The following is a 13,081-nucleotide window of genomic DNA, read 5'->3' as shown; positions in this document are numbered from 1 at the left end:
GCGGAGCCATCCAATAAGACCGGCATTATTGGCCCGCCGTTTGAACGTTATTGCCGGCGTCAGCTGAAAAGTCAACATCACGATCCCAGGCAGCACGCCGCCGTTGGACCAATCTTGGACCAACATCGGCTAACATCGGCACCGACGTCGGGCCAACGTCGGAAGTGCAACTTCTTCCAATGTCGGGCCGACGTTCAAGCCAATGATGGGCCGACGTTTTGCCGATGTTTTAGCCAGTATGCAACCAACATTGGGCCGACGAAGGCCCATCGTATTGCCGACAAAGCTGCCAATGTTCGGCCAGCATTGGGCCATATTTCAGCCAATCACATGCCATTTTTATGCCGATGTTTGCTGCACGACGAATATTGGCTACGGATGTACGACCGACATTGGACCAATCCAGGGCCACATTGCAGCCAATCAAATGCCGTTATTACACCGATGTTTCCTGCACGACGAATATTGGCTACTGATTGGCTTGCCATTATGTAACCATTATTAGTAGGGAATTTTTCTTACCGGAAGATTTAAGCAATATGCCTCGATGACCCGCTCTTGTAGCTTTGCAGCCCTGTATACTTGGGGCAACAGAAAATTGAATGCTGAGAACTGAAAGCAGTTACTCGATCTATTTCATCTTTTATACCTCATTCTCTTTGCTAACACTAGAAGTGTAGTTTATGTTTTTACCAATTTATCTTTTGCAATAGCGAGTGCTTTATTTGGTACTGGTATTTGGTACAGCAGATCGAAAAAAGTCGTTGGGAAGTAAATGTTGAAAGCGTATGTCCCCCACTTGCAATCCCCACATATGTCCCCCACATGGTAATTGAGAATATTCATAGTTTAGAGCATTTTTTTGTAACTGAAACATGGTGATGGTGCTTCCGAATCAGCATAAGCTAGCCGAACAGTGCACCACCGACAGTCTGCAGACTATTTATTCTTTGTTTTTTTTTATTTATTTGGTACAACAAAAAATGTATACATTGAAAAATATATATACACAACTAAAGGCCCGCTCTACTGCAGGTCAGGTTGCGTTGGGGGCACAGTGACAGTGGTGCTGTCAAGGCCCTGGCTGCTGTGGCTGGGCAGGAAGCCAGCTGCCGCGAGCAGCCGATAATCTGCACTCTGACAATGGGGATCATCGGGCTGCTCCACAACAAATGCTTCTCTGAAGCGCCGCTTCCTGCCCCCACAGCGATCACCAGACCCTGGCAGCCACCTCTTAATAAAGTTGAGGGCCTCCGCCTGGTCGCACCCTGCTTTTTGGCAGATGACATCTGCATACAAGAACAGAAATACCATAGTACACATGAAGCACTGCAGTACAGAGAATACACAAGGGCACACACACAAAACAATGAACAAGTCTAACCTGTCACTAATCTACAGAGCCTCAGGTTCACAAAGGCCCTTTTCCCTTTTCTGCCATGAAGGCTGTACAGCACTTGCACGTCATGTGCCAATACAGCCTTCATGGCATTCACACCAATTTCTCGGAGGCCACGTCCCCCAATCTGCAGGAGGTGCTTGCGCTGTAAAAAAATGCAAGAAGCATAGATGGGGTAAACGCAACAGCACATCGAAATGTTTTCATGATAAAAATCTGCAAGAAGAGGACACTGAAAACAACAACTTGAATTTTTGGGCATCACAACATTTCATTGTTTTTTTACGCTAACTTCAACTCACTTGACCTAAAATGGTTTCCACATCAGCCCTCTCACACTCAGTGCGAGAACCTTTTAGAGTCCTTCTCTGAATGCAGTTTCGCTGTTATGAAATCAAATACAACACTGTTATAACCCTTAATAAATATTGATTCTAGCTATGAAATAGTATAATTACTTTGTACAGTGCTCAAATGCCAATACACGTTTCTTCGAGGTTACAATGTCTTTGCCTGAATGTTGACCAGGAGTAGCTTCTACAGGTGAAAAACGATAAAATATGTGGAATTCAAAAAGAAGCTAGGACATGTTTTTAATCAATGCATTGTAAGCAGAGCACAACAAGATAAATGAACATGATCAAGGCGTACTAAGAGGCAACCTTAGAGCGACCAAATCTTGGTCATAGATGAAACTGATAGAAAAATAAAGGTCGCACTAGATGGTCGCACCATTTGCTGTTTATATTTTTCTGCGATAGCCAACAAAGAGGCATGTCGCTATAGAAATTTCATCACAATAAACAAAGGTGCATTTCTCTTCACACTGCGAAATTGGGTGCATGTTAGATTTTTAAAAAAGTAAGAAATCGGCTAACACAAGGCAGGGTGAACTGTAGCTCAAAGTAGAGAGAGCCGCAGCGGACACGAAATAGGGTGATAAATGAACAAAATTACTGAATGTCTGTTTTAAGCAGGCTATTGCTAGTCACTGGCCATCAAACACACGATGCCGCCTACATCGTCAGCTAGCTTAGGACAGTTCACTCGGACTTCACAGACTATAGTAAATACAGTCGAATCTCATTAATTCCAACACACTTAATTCGAACTGACGCTGTGGTCCTATCAAAGCTATACCGCGCTTCGAAAATGCTCTCAGCACCCCGCCCAATCCTGCGGTGGCACTTCAGACACCTCATCGCTGTGCTTGAAGAAGAAAATGAAGAAAAGGAAAGAAAAGACTGCGGTGGAATGTTTGCCAAATGCCAATCTGCGACATTCCTGTGCCCCGCTTCGACTTTTTCCGTCCCTGCCACGTAGAGACCCTTCTCTTCTTAACACTGCGCATAAAGAGAAAGAGGGGAAAAAAAGCTGTCGCAGAGAGTTGGCTCTCTCATGCCGATCTGCAACGTGCCGGTGTCACGCTTCCCTGTTTTTCGTTCCTGCTATGTAGAGACTCTTCTCCTTTCAACACCGCGCATGAAGAGAGAAAAAAAAAAAGCTGCCGCGGAGTGTTTCTCTCTCGAATGCCGATCTGCTTTTCTCCAGGTGGAGACGCTCCTCCATTCTCATCATGTGCTGGCCACGCTCCGGCTGCAGCGCAGATGGTAACAGTGGAAACACAGTTGTCTTCGAAGAGTGTCAGCACTGGACATTGCCGCACGCAACTTCTTTTGCCAGGAGAATACTGAAGCCGAAGTACAAATGCTTTGCAAACTGCACGCAAAACTTGTTGACTCGTTGCAAGGCCAACGTGTACAGACATGTATTGACTACTTTAATTAATGACGGATGTCCTGTAATTTGTGAATAAAACTTCTCCATGCACATGCATCACTGCATGGTGAGCCCTCCGCTCGTTTACCGTATTTACTCTATTCTACCGCGCCGTCGATTGTAACGCGCGCCCCGTTTCCACGAAAAAAAAAAAAAAAAAAGCTAAGAGATCGGTTGCAACGCGCACCCTTTTTTCTCGTTGGCCCGCTTGATCACACCACTCGCGAAAACGACTCTTTTTGAGAGCGTCTTCCGTTTAAATATGAAGTACGGGGGAAGCTTATGCCTATCTGACGTGCAACAGAGCATTGCTGTCACTCTAGTTTTACCGTAGCCCGATGTCAGTACACAAACTTGCTTCGCACCCTTCTCCTAGACGGTTGTGGTGCCAGGCATGTCGAAGTAAAGAGGCGTGTGATCGGCATTCCCGATTTGCCCAAGCAGGTAGCCGTTGTTGTGCCGCAAGTTTAGGAGGAACCTCTGAAGACTCTGAAGCTTTTCTTCGTACTCCTCCGGCAACTTCCGGCATATGCCCGTTCGCCTTCGGAGGGAAAAGCCTTTTCTCTTCATAAAGTTCGTTAGCCAGCACCTGCTCGCTTTAAAATGGCTCTGCATTAGCCCTTTTTCTAAGGCTAACTGCATAGCCTGCACTTGGAGCAGTTCTGTCGTCACGGGCCCCTGTGCCGCTCACTGCTTAATCACATACTCGCCGAGCAGCTCTTCAATTTGTGGAAACCGACCCTGCTGTGGTCCACTGAAGCCTTTGCGTGAATCTTTGCTGTCGACAATATTCTGCTTTTGTTTCCGCCAGTCCCGCACGCACGTTTCGGGAACTCCGAATGACCGCGATGCGGCCCGATTTCTGTCCGTTCCGGCACACGCGACGACTTTTCTTTTAGAAGCAGCATTGTGGTGCACTCGTCGAGTTTTTAGAGGCAGCCCTACCATGCCGTCAATGCTAATGTACTACAAGATGACGAACTCCTCAGCACACGTATGAAGTGCCGCGCATGGGAAACACATAGGCAGAAATGACCGACGCGCCATGCCGACGCACGTAGGGGGCGGCCATTTTGTAAGTGGCGATGGCAATAGAATGACCATATTAATTTTTTTTTCGTACTCGATTCTAACGCACATGTGATTTATGAACTCTCTTAACCGGAAAAAAGGTGCGTGTTAGATTCAAGTAATTACGGTAACTTTCATTATTTTGAACTTCTTTTAATTTGAACAAATTTTCTGGCCTCTTTGAGTACGAATTATTCATATTCGACTGTAGTACAGTGGCTCATGAGATAACCTGACTAGTTTGTTTCCCGAAACACAGTATCTTAAAGCAGTACTAAATTTCTGCATGTTACATAGGCATATTAAAAATCAAGAAATATACACCAAAGCCGCAGCCACAGCTTTACTCTGCACAGCTGCCTCTGCTGCCTCCACTTCTCCAATTGTACCAGCAGGCAGCCGGGGAAGGTCAGAGGGGCGCTGTGCTGGCTGGGCGTGCTGAGGCACGGACAAGAGCCGTACCTTGTGCTTCAGCTGTCGCACCTCCTGCAGAACCTCTCTTTGTTGCTGCCGGATGCCAAGTTGGATCCGCAGGATCCGTAGCAATAGAGCTGAAACATACAAGAGTACATACCATATTTACTCGCACAATTTGCATCCTCACATAATTTGCTCACCAGTATAATTAGCCAGCCTGCTTTACTACAAGAAACTTTTTGCTCGCATACTTTGCCCTCCCCAACCAGCCCGAGCCACCTTGCCAGCACACACACAGACACATTTGACTTCATGATGCTCTGGTCAGGCACATCTCTTGTCGAGCAGGCGAGTGCAGTCTTACACAAAATGGACTGAGTGCAAGGTCCCTTCTTCCATGAACTTTTATGCTTTCCCTAGAATATCGAACTTGAAAACTGAAACCTGTTTATGTGTAGTCCGAAATGCCTAAAGGTTTGCCTCCTATCTTCCCACCTCTTCCACGGCAAGAATGTATTCCCGAGACACAGCACAGATGTTGAACGCGTGCAAGGACCTGTCACATCAACTAGATGAGGCAGGTTTTCGCACTCATTTTTTTTTTCGGTTTCGCCATTTGGCCATTGCGTTTTTACCGTTCCTTGTGATAGGCTACAATAATTATATACGAGGCAGATTGCTGTTATAAAGCTTACCGAAGAAAACTGAAACCGTGCTACCGCTAAGCACATCAGCGTGGAGTTCTTCGACATGCAATATTCAGTATGGGAGCCAGCAGAAGAGTGGGTTGAATAAGACTTAGCATAGAAGCTTGGGTGTGTTGGTTAGATATCGGAGGGAACACAACGCAATAGAAGACTGGGACAAGGAATGGACACACACACACATGAAGGGCGACACACACAGCACTGTGTTGGCATCGCGCTTCCTTGTCTGCATCTTACTTTACGTTGGGTTCCCGACAATTATTGGAAAGTACTTATGTTCTCTGGTATAACCCTGTCGTGAGAACTGGTTTTTGTGAGCACTGTTCGGAAGAACTTCAAGAAAATGGGGGCATTTGAACAGGCTTAGCAAACAAAATGACAATCCGCTTTGAGACAGCTGTGACAGCGCCTGCAACATATATTCCCAGTTGAGCTTTTAGGCCAGCGATTCCTACTAACTTCGCACATGACCGGATTGACAAAAAAAGTACACATAATACGCGAGTATATACCGCATTTGACTCTGTAGCTTTGATGAACCAGGCAGATACATAAATTTATCCAAAACTCCATTGATTCTGTTGCAAAATTATTCAACAAACAAATTGCGATGTTATCCATGTTACTATACGATTGTGGCACTTTACCATTGCAGCTTTCCAGGAGGCACACATAGTGCAGCGTTAGTTCACCACTCGCAGTTAATTGTATGCAGTAGGTTGCTCACAGCAACTGACTGCATGCAATGGTGAACATCTTGCATGCTTGCACCGCTGTTTCAGCATGCTGGCTGCTTCCCATACGGCTATCAATTGATGTTCACAAAATTGGGAAGATGAAGAAAGACTACACAGTGCCCTCTGGCCACCCTATGCTCCAAACCTCCAGCCAACAAACAAACAAAAGAAACAGAAGTATGCAAATGAATATTATTCCCAATGCAGCTGGAATGGAGTGTAGTTTTCACTAATTCTGTGTGTTAAGTCAATATGGAGTGAGTTAACTCCATAAAGTAGCTTTTCTCATAACAGTGTTCACTCTATTGTAACACAAGGAGTGACTTCATAGCATCTAGAAGGAAAAATAGAATCTTCAGTATTTGATAGAAATGTGAGGCTCTACCTTAAAACCACAATAATCTGGAAAAAGAACTCATTACATTCGAAAAAAAAAAAAGGTAGCACAGTTGATCCCCTTTACAAGAGACACTGATGTAACAGACAAACGGGGATAAGAGGCACCAGTGTGCAGGCTGACATTTGGCCCATCATGCATCAGGCACTCCGTAGATGTGCCTGTGCAGCCGGGAGCCCTGCAGTCAAGCATGCTGAGCAAGACTCTTGACCACTGTACAATGACACATTGCCACAAAATTTCAAAACTTCATTTCACAGACTTCTGCAAAAGCTTCTTACACTCTTGCATAATTTTTGCACAAGCTTCGCTCATTCTTGCGTGATTTTCGTGAGAACATATAAGTGTTGGAAGTTGTATGTCCCCAAAAACTTGCACAATACAAATAGCATACATTAAAGTCTATCTCTTAATACGTGCATAGTGTAACAATGAAAGGAAACTCACGCATGATTTGCTCCGAGCCTTCCCCGTGCGGTGCCTCCTTGAGCCTTGGAGAGCACTGTACAGCTAGAGCAAAGTAGCATCAATCCAGTGTTAATGGCAGGTTAACAAGACAACAAAACTAACCCCCATATTCATAAACGCTCCCCGACTTGACTTTCACCCTTCACTTGACAGAGTTGAGCACTGTGCCGCTGCTCGTTTGAAAGCGACGCTGCGCTACTCGAGAATCACAGCAGATTATTGCTGACATGCAGCAATTTTCTCTGCTTAGAGACGGCGCTCCCATCAGCCATCTCAAGTGAAGGTGAAGCGTTGAGTGGAGGGACGTTCTAGAATACGGGGGTAAGATTGGTTGCAAGAACACTACAATAGACACACTTATTTTTACACTTCATCTATATTGTACAGCTACACACATTCTGCATCCTTATATTGCAACATATACATACAGGCTTATAAAGTAAACACTGTAGGCTGCTCAAATAACACCTACACAAAAAAATTACCCAAAAGTGGCCATGCGCAAGGTACTTTTATTTGAAACTCACAAAACTTTTGCGGTGATGGAGAATAAATAAGACAGGTTACGCTTGGAGGCACATGAGACCTTCGCAGCTTTCATAAAGTACAAAAAACAATATGGTAAGTGTGTGTGTATGTACGCATGAAGCTTCAGCCTTTACATACGGTTTCTTGAAAGAATCCACTATGAATTTTATGGCACCTGTGTCCTTCAGCGCAATTGAAAGCCTGCTGATCAGTGTGTGCAATTGTGGAATAGTTACATAGAAAATGGCGTGAAACACCTAAAATCAAATTTTTCTAGCTAGGAAATATGCAGCTGTGTATACACAACACATGCTGCAAACAGTGGGAGGTGACCACAAGAGTGATTTGAGTGTAAGTGGCAGTATTCCGCATTCATGCACCCCGCCATTTTCAACTGTTGCCCAAAAGCAGCACCCCTTCAGCGTGCTACTTTCTTTTTTTACATCATAAACAGCACGGAATACAGCGAGAATGAAAACAAAATATGCAATTAAATTTTGAGCACTATTTATGGTGTGCATGATTGATTGATTGTTGATATGTGGGGTTTAACGTCCCAAAACCACTATATGATTATGATAGACGCCGTAGTGGAGGGCTCCGGAAATTTAGACCACCTGGGGTTCTTTAACGTGCACCTAAATCTGAGCACACGGGCCTACAACATTCCCGCCTCCATCGGAAATGCAGCCGCCGCATCCGGGATTCGAACCCGCGCCCTGCGGGTCAGCAGCCGAGTACCTTAGCCACTAGACCACCGCGGCGGGGATGGTGCGCATGAAAAAAAAAACAAAAAACAAATAGACCTTTGTACAACGACGAATTCATAATTTGCCTTCACGGACCTTCTGTTAGGCTGCACCACATACAGATTTTTTGTGGCTTTCAAAAGAGATTCGAAAAAAAAAAATAACCGTGTTTACTCTCGTCATGAGCGCACTCACTAAGTCACCCTCATTTCAGTCGCCAAAATTTTGAATTTTTTTTTTCTTCCACATATTAAACACACACCTTACGTTCATCCGCTGAAGTCCCACGGGCTCCCCCCCCCCCCCTGCCGCCTTCGCTCGCTGCCACGTGCCATTTTATTTTTGTTTCTATTTGTTCACGGAACGTCCCCTGTCTTTTTTAATTATCTCTTGTAACATATGTGGCATTATCTTGTTCCTGAGGTGCCACAGGTGCTCTGCTATGTAGATGCACCATTAAACTAGTATTTTTGATCAACTGTGCATTTCTGATGTTTACCTTGCAAGTACGTAAAACTGGCATGCTTCTTGATCTACGATACACATGTGGCTTGTCTCACTTTGAAGGAAAAGTTAGCATACAATGGTGTAAATGCTTAGAATTTTAAATATTGAGGCAGCAGCACACCGGAGATGATCATATGGTAAAGAAACAAGTGCTGCCTTATTACTGGCAAGTTGTCACTTATATGTACAAATAAATTTTGCGAGCTAAAGAAAGTACAAAAGCACAGCAAGGCTATGATGTGGTTCAACCTGTGGATTCGCTTCATTTATCACGCCATATGATGAAGCTTCCTTTGCTAAAACTGCTCAGATAAGAAAAAAAGTTTGCTGTCCAATACAGCAACTATACAAAGTGTGCAAGTGCATCTCGCAGCGCCTTTTCGTCACTTCCGAAATGCGCCACCAACATGCCCGGGCACCAACCGAATCTATCGCCTACAACTGCCATGTTGTCTCCTCGTGCTTGCACCCATTTAGTTTTGCCTCACGATGCAAGTTTGAGAAATTATGAGCTGCTAGTGAGGCAAGTTGATTTAGAAGTCCACGCAGAGGGAGCAGAGCTTAGGGTGTTTCTTCGCTGAAAGTTATAACCTGAAATTGAGAACACACATTCCGATTTTCCTAAAAGTACCAGCGTATTTGGCTGGTGCAGATTAACAAAAGCTACTTGAAGAAACTTTGCAATATTTGCATCTTCAGGTGCAACTTCATTACGGGTAAGTGCCATAACCAAGTATTTACCTGCAAACAGATATAGCTTACCAAGATACTGTACATACAAACTTGTCCGCAGTTAAAATCATGATGGCGAGGAAGGCGGTTAAAATCGTGATGGCGATCGCAGAGATTTGGTATTGCATTGAAACAAACTATAAATAATGGGAAACAATATTAGTTCACTTTGAAGTATAGCCGATCGGTTCAAGTTGGGCGTCAGGATTTTTTTTAATTAGTCAATTAATTCTATACACGGTCTCTATCATGTTCAGTGACTCCACTGTACATTAGCGTACAACAAAAGCAAAATACAAAGTGAAAAGTGTGTTAAAGCATACGCGAAAAATAAAGTGATGACTGGCATTAACGCGGCACATACCACGCAAAGTCGCTATCTGCCTTGTATAATATTTTCCTCGACTATTTCCACAAATTGCAATCAAAGAGGCTCAAGCTCAACATCAGCACTGTTTAAAACACTGGGGGGGGGCATTGCTACTTTGGTGGCGTAGGCCGTGACAATATATTCATAATATTATATCTCTTGTAAACTTGCCTAGCTCTGCACGACTAGTTTTCGATGGGAGCAGCTGCGCTTCGCACATCCACTCTTAAAATTGCGGCTCGAGAGATTTTGAGGTTTCACTTGTTTTTGGGCCAGGCAATTTGTAGTGAAAGCAAGATAATAGGCCCTCATAGGTTGTGGCGGGCAGTCGGTGTACGCCGTGGCTGGTATATGTGTCGCACATCTTTATTATCTGGTCTTGTATCGAGTGAACGAGCGAGGCCTTCCTAATCCAATGAGCTCGTTAAAGTAAGACAACAAAAAACCACAATGCTTCCACATCGTTCACAGCAACAGATGACGAGCCCCCAACAAACCGCACTGCAGCACGTGAACTGCCGTAGGTACCCAGGGAGTTACCCGGGCATGGCGGGAGAGGGCAACAACGGCAGAAGTGACATCACAAGAACACTATGTATAAAGGGGACATTTAAAGACTTTTTTCCCATTTATAAACTTCGTGCACTGTTCTGTCACAATTTATAGCTCAGAATAGTTGTATTTTGAAAAGGGCAGTAATTCATAAGCCCAATGGTTCATGGATGGGTGCATTTAGGAGGCCCATTCTACGTTTTACTTATGCCCTTCAAGAACTTGCTTACAGGGCCAAAGTCCTGTTTCAGAAAGAACACGCTAGTGCGTGGCCAGCAGTCCGTCAAGCATTAGTGCTGGTGAGATTTGGAAATGCAGCGCATGAGCATCCTCATCTGCTACTTCTCTGCTCATGCTCTCGGGGCTTACTTGCGAGGCACGGTCCTTCGCACTTTTCATTTTGACACTGTAAATCAACTGATACCAACTCTGCCTTCCATTATTTAATAAACCAATATTTCATGGCCACGAGGACGAGCTTAAAATGTTTGCTACATCAGACCTGAACAGCATTTTGAGTCATCGAAACTTGCTAGTTGCAGCGAGCATTATGCGAAAAATATGATGTGCTTTACGGTGACAACTTGCAAAACACTGCAGCAACGATTAAAATCATGCATTTTTTGTGCTCACAAGAAATCCCTGAAGCAGGAGGCACTGGGCTAGATAAATTGCGCAGCTAAAATACGGATGCGCTTTCCAATGCTGTCATGCGTATAGGCGGAGAAATGGCAGACAAAACTGGGCGCACCCCGATTCTATGCGCATGCGTCCCATTCACAAGCCTCGCTGCCAGTTAGCACCACATGGCTCACTGTCCATGAGCTCGCTTGTTTCCTGTAACAGTGGACCATACGGTACACCTATTTAAAAACGAGGATAGAATGTATATAATGCAGCATCTGATGAAGCCATGACGATGTGTTGCTGATGAAATCTGGAACTCCAGTTAGTACCCTTATTGTTAACCAGCCGACCGACTAGCAAAAAGATTTGCGACTGAAATGATGGCATCTACACCTGCCCTTAAAGGGACACTGAACAAAGTTTTTGCCGCCGAGATTTTCAGCCAAAGCAAAAGATTGGGCCATGAAATTAATAGACAATAATAATTTCAAGCAGAAACTACGAAAACATACTGAATTTAATGAGCCTTTTACAAAATGCCGCGTCTAGCTCTTAGACACGGCGTTTTCTAAAAGGTCGCGACATTTATTTTTCAAGTTCTTTTTTTGTTATTCAAGACAAATCTACGGTGCATTGTTCACAGAAAACAAAATTGCCTCGGTAAGATTTCTTTGCGAGCAGCTTACTAATTTTAAGGCAGGCGCGTTGATTCGTGAACTGAAGGATGCGAGTGATCGATCTTGCCTGCTAGTGGCTAGGCGACAAAGGCTTTACCTCATGTCCTGGTGTAGCTAAGTCACGCAAATGGAGCAGAAAACGTGCATTATCATTTATTTCACCTAAATATCACACGTATGTGACTTATTGCCGGTGACAGGTGATCAGGATGAAGTCGACAAGTTGCAAATCTGAACAAGAATTCACTCGAATGAAAAACCAACCTATACTCACGTGCACGGTGAAGTCGAACACGTCGTCCGTCAATGTTGTCGCTGATGCCCGAAGGAAAAGAGAAGAGGACAAGCGACGGGGTCGTCTCTTTCTATAAAGTCGGCGGAACTGCCAGAACGGCCAACACAAAAGGCATCGGGTTGACATTCCTCCATCTGGGCATCAGTCGCTCCACCCGGGCATGCAGCTGCTACTGGTTCTACTACTATCCTCTTCCCCGTGCCTCTTCCCGACATTGCAGTGTTGCTGCCATACTCGCGAACCTTTTTAAATTAAAGCACGCAATCATGTATTATCGTGCGCCATACTAAACTTAAAAACAGTGGGCCGGTACATGAGATCACGAAGCGCGGTCCACGCCATCACAAGAGCAATTAGAGAAATGAAACAAAGAAAACAAAAATGTATAAAATATTTTGTCTCAATACGATCCGCAATCCAGTTTCCTGCAGCGGCTTTTGGCTCTGTATGAACGGCCAAGCCAGTGCCAAGCCAAGCTTGCGTCCCTGATCAGCTGTTTGTTTCCATCGAAAATTCAACAGTGAACTGGCAATTTGTTTAGATGATATTGTTAAAGGGCTTGAAATTGAATATTTCTCTACGTACTACTGCTGTACTTTTCCTCTCTGTTTTCTGATCACAGTGATGAGATTGAGGAGGTTACAATTTAGAAAACAGCAAGTGCAGCTCAAGCATTGCTAGTATCGCTGTTTCGGTAATAAAATGTTACAAAGATTTTGCCCCGCGACCTGCTTGCCGTGTTCGAGCACCCAGTAGAAATTTACGGTGACGCGTTTGAAAGAGTTGAATAAAATTGCTATATTACGAAAGAAAGGCTCTGAAGCAACATCGCATTTTATCAGGCCTACACCTCCCACACCTAGACGAGTAAAAGTCGTCGATATTATCTTGCAAAGCTGTGTATAATATTTTAAACACATTCTTTAGCCCACGATGAATTGTTCTCTCGTGTGGCTTCTCCATTTGGTACTGTCATGTTAACTTACAAAGGCAACTTTCCATATTTAGTCTCTTTAGATGTTGCAAAAGCTTGACACGTGGTGTGTATGCCATACTGATAATTCTCCTC

At 44.4% G+C, this 13,081-nt stretch overlaps 2 protein-coding genes across 3 annotated transcripts; both read right to left on the bottom strand.

The window, feature by feature from the left end:
* Positions 1 to 1,011: 1,011 nt before the first annotated feature.
* On the bottom strand, positions 1,012 to 1,723 carry LOC142786370 (uncharacterized). Its single transcript, XM_075884031.1, has 2 exons — positions 1,385 to 1,723; positions 1,012 to 1,289 (listed from the first exon to the last, which is right to left on the bottom strand). Exons 1-2 carry the CDS (start codon positions 1,659 to 1,661, stop codon positions 1,027 to 1,029), a joined length of 540 nt encoding a protein of 179 aa, XP_075740146.1. The 5' UTR covers positions 1,662 to 1,723; the 3' UTR covers positions 1,012 to 1,026.
* Positions 1,724 to 4,140: 2,417 nt separating this feature from the next.
* LOC142786369 (uncharacterized) lies at positions 4,141 to 12,499 on the bottom strand. 2 transcript variants are annotated; one of them, XM_075884030.1, is made up of 3 exons: positions 11,992 to 12,499; positions 6,955 to 7,017; positions 4,141 to 4,800 (listed from the first exon to the last, which is right to left on the bottom strand). In XM_075884030.1, exons 2-3 carry the CDS (start codon positions 6,956 to 6,958, stop codon positions 4,559 to 4,561), a joined length of 246 nt encoding a protein of 81 aa, XP_075740145.1. In that variant the 5' UTR covers positions 6,959 to 7,017; positions 11,992 to 12,499; the 3' UTR covers positions 4,141 to 4,558. The 2 variants fall into 2 exon arrangements, with proteins under 2 accessions (XP_075740145.1, XP_075740144.1); XM_075884029.1 differs by having other exon boundaries at positions 6,955 to 7,009.
* Positions 12,500 to 13,081: the final 582 nt, after the last annotated feature.

The sequence above is a fragment of the Rhipicephalus microplus genome, unplaced genomic scaffold (genome assembly GCF_043290135.1).
Source record: "Rhipicephalus microplus isolate Deutch F79 unplaced genomic scaffold, USDA_Rmic scaffold_23, whole genome shotgun sequence".
NCBI lineage: Eukaryota > Metazoa > Arthropoda > Arachnida > Ixodida > Ixodidae > Rhipicephalus > Rhipicephalus microplus.
Note: the sequence above shows the minus strand (reverse complement) of the source record. Positions and strands in the feature narration are given on the sequence as shown.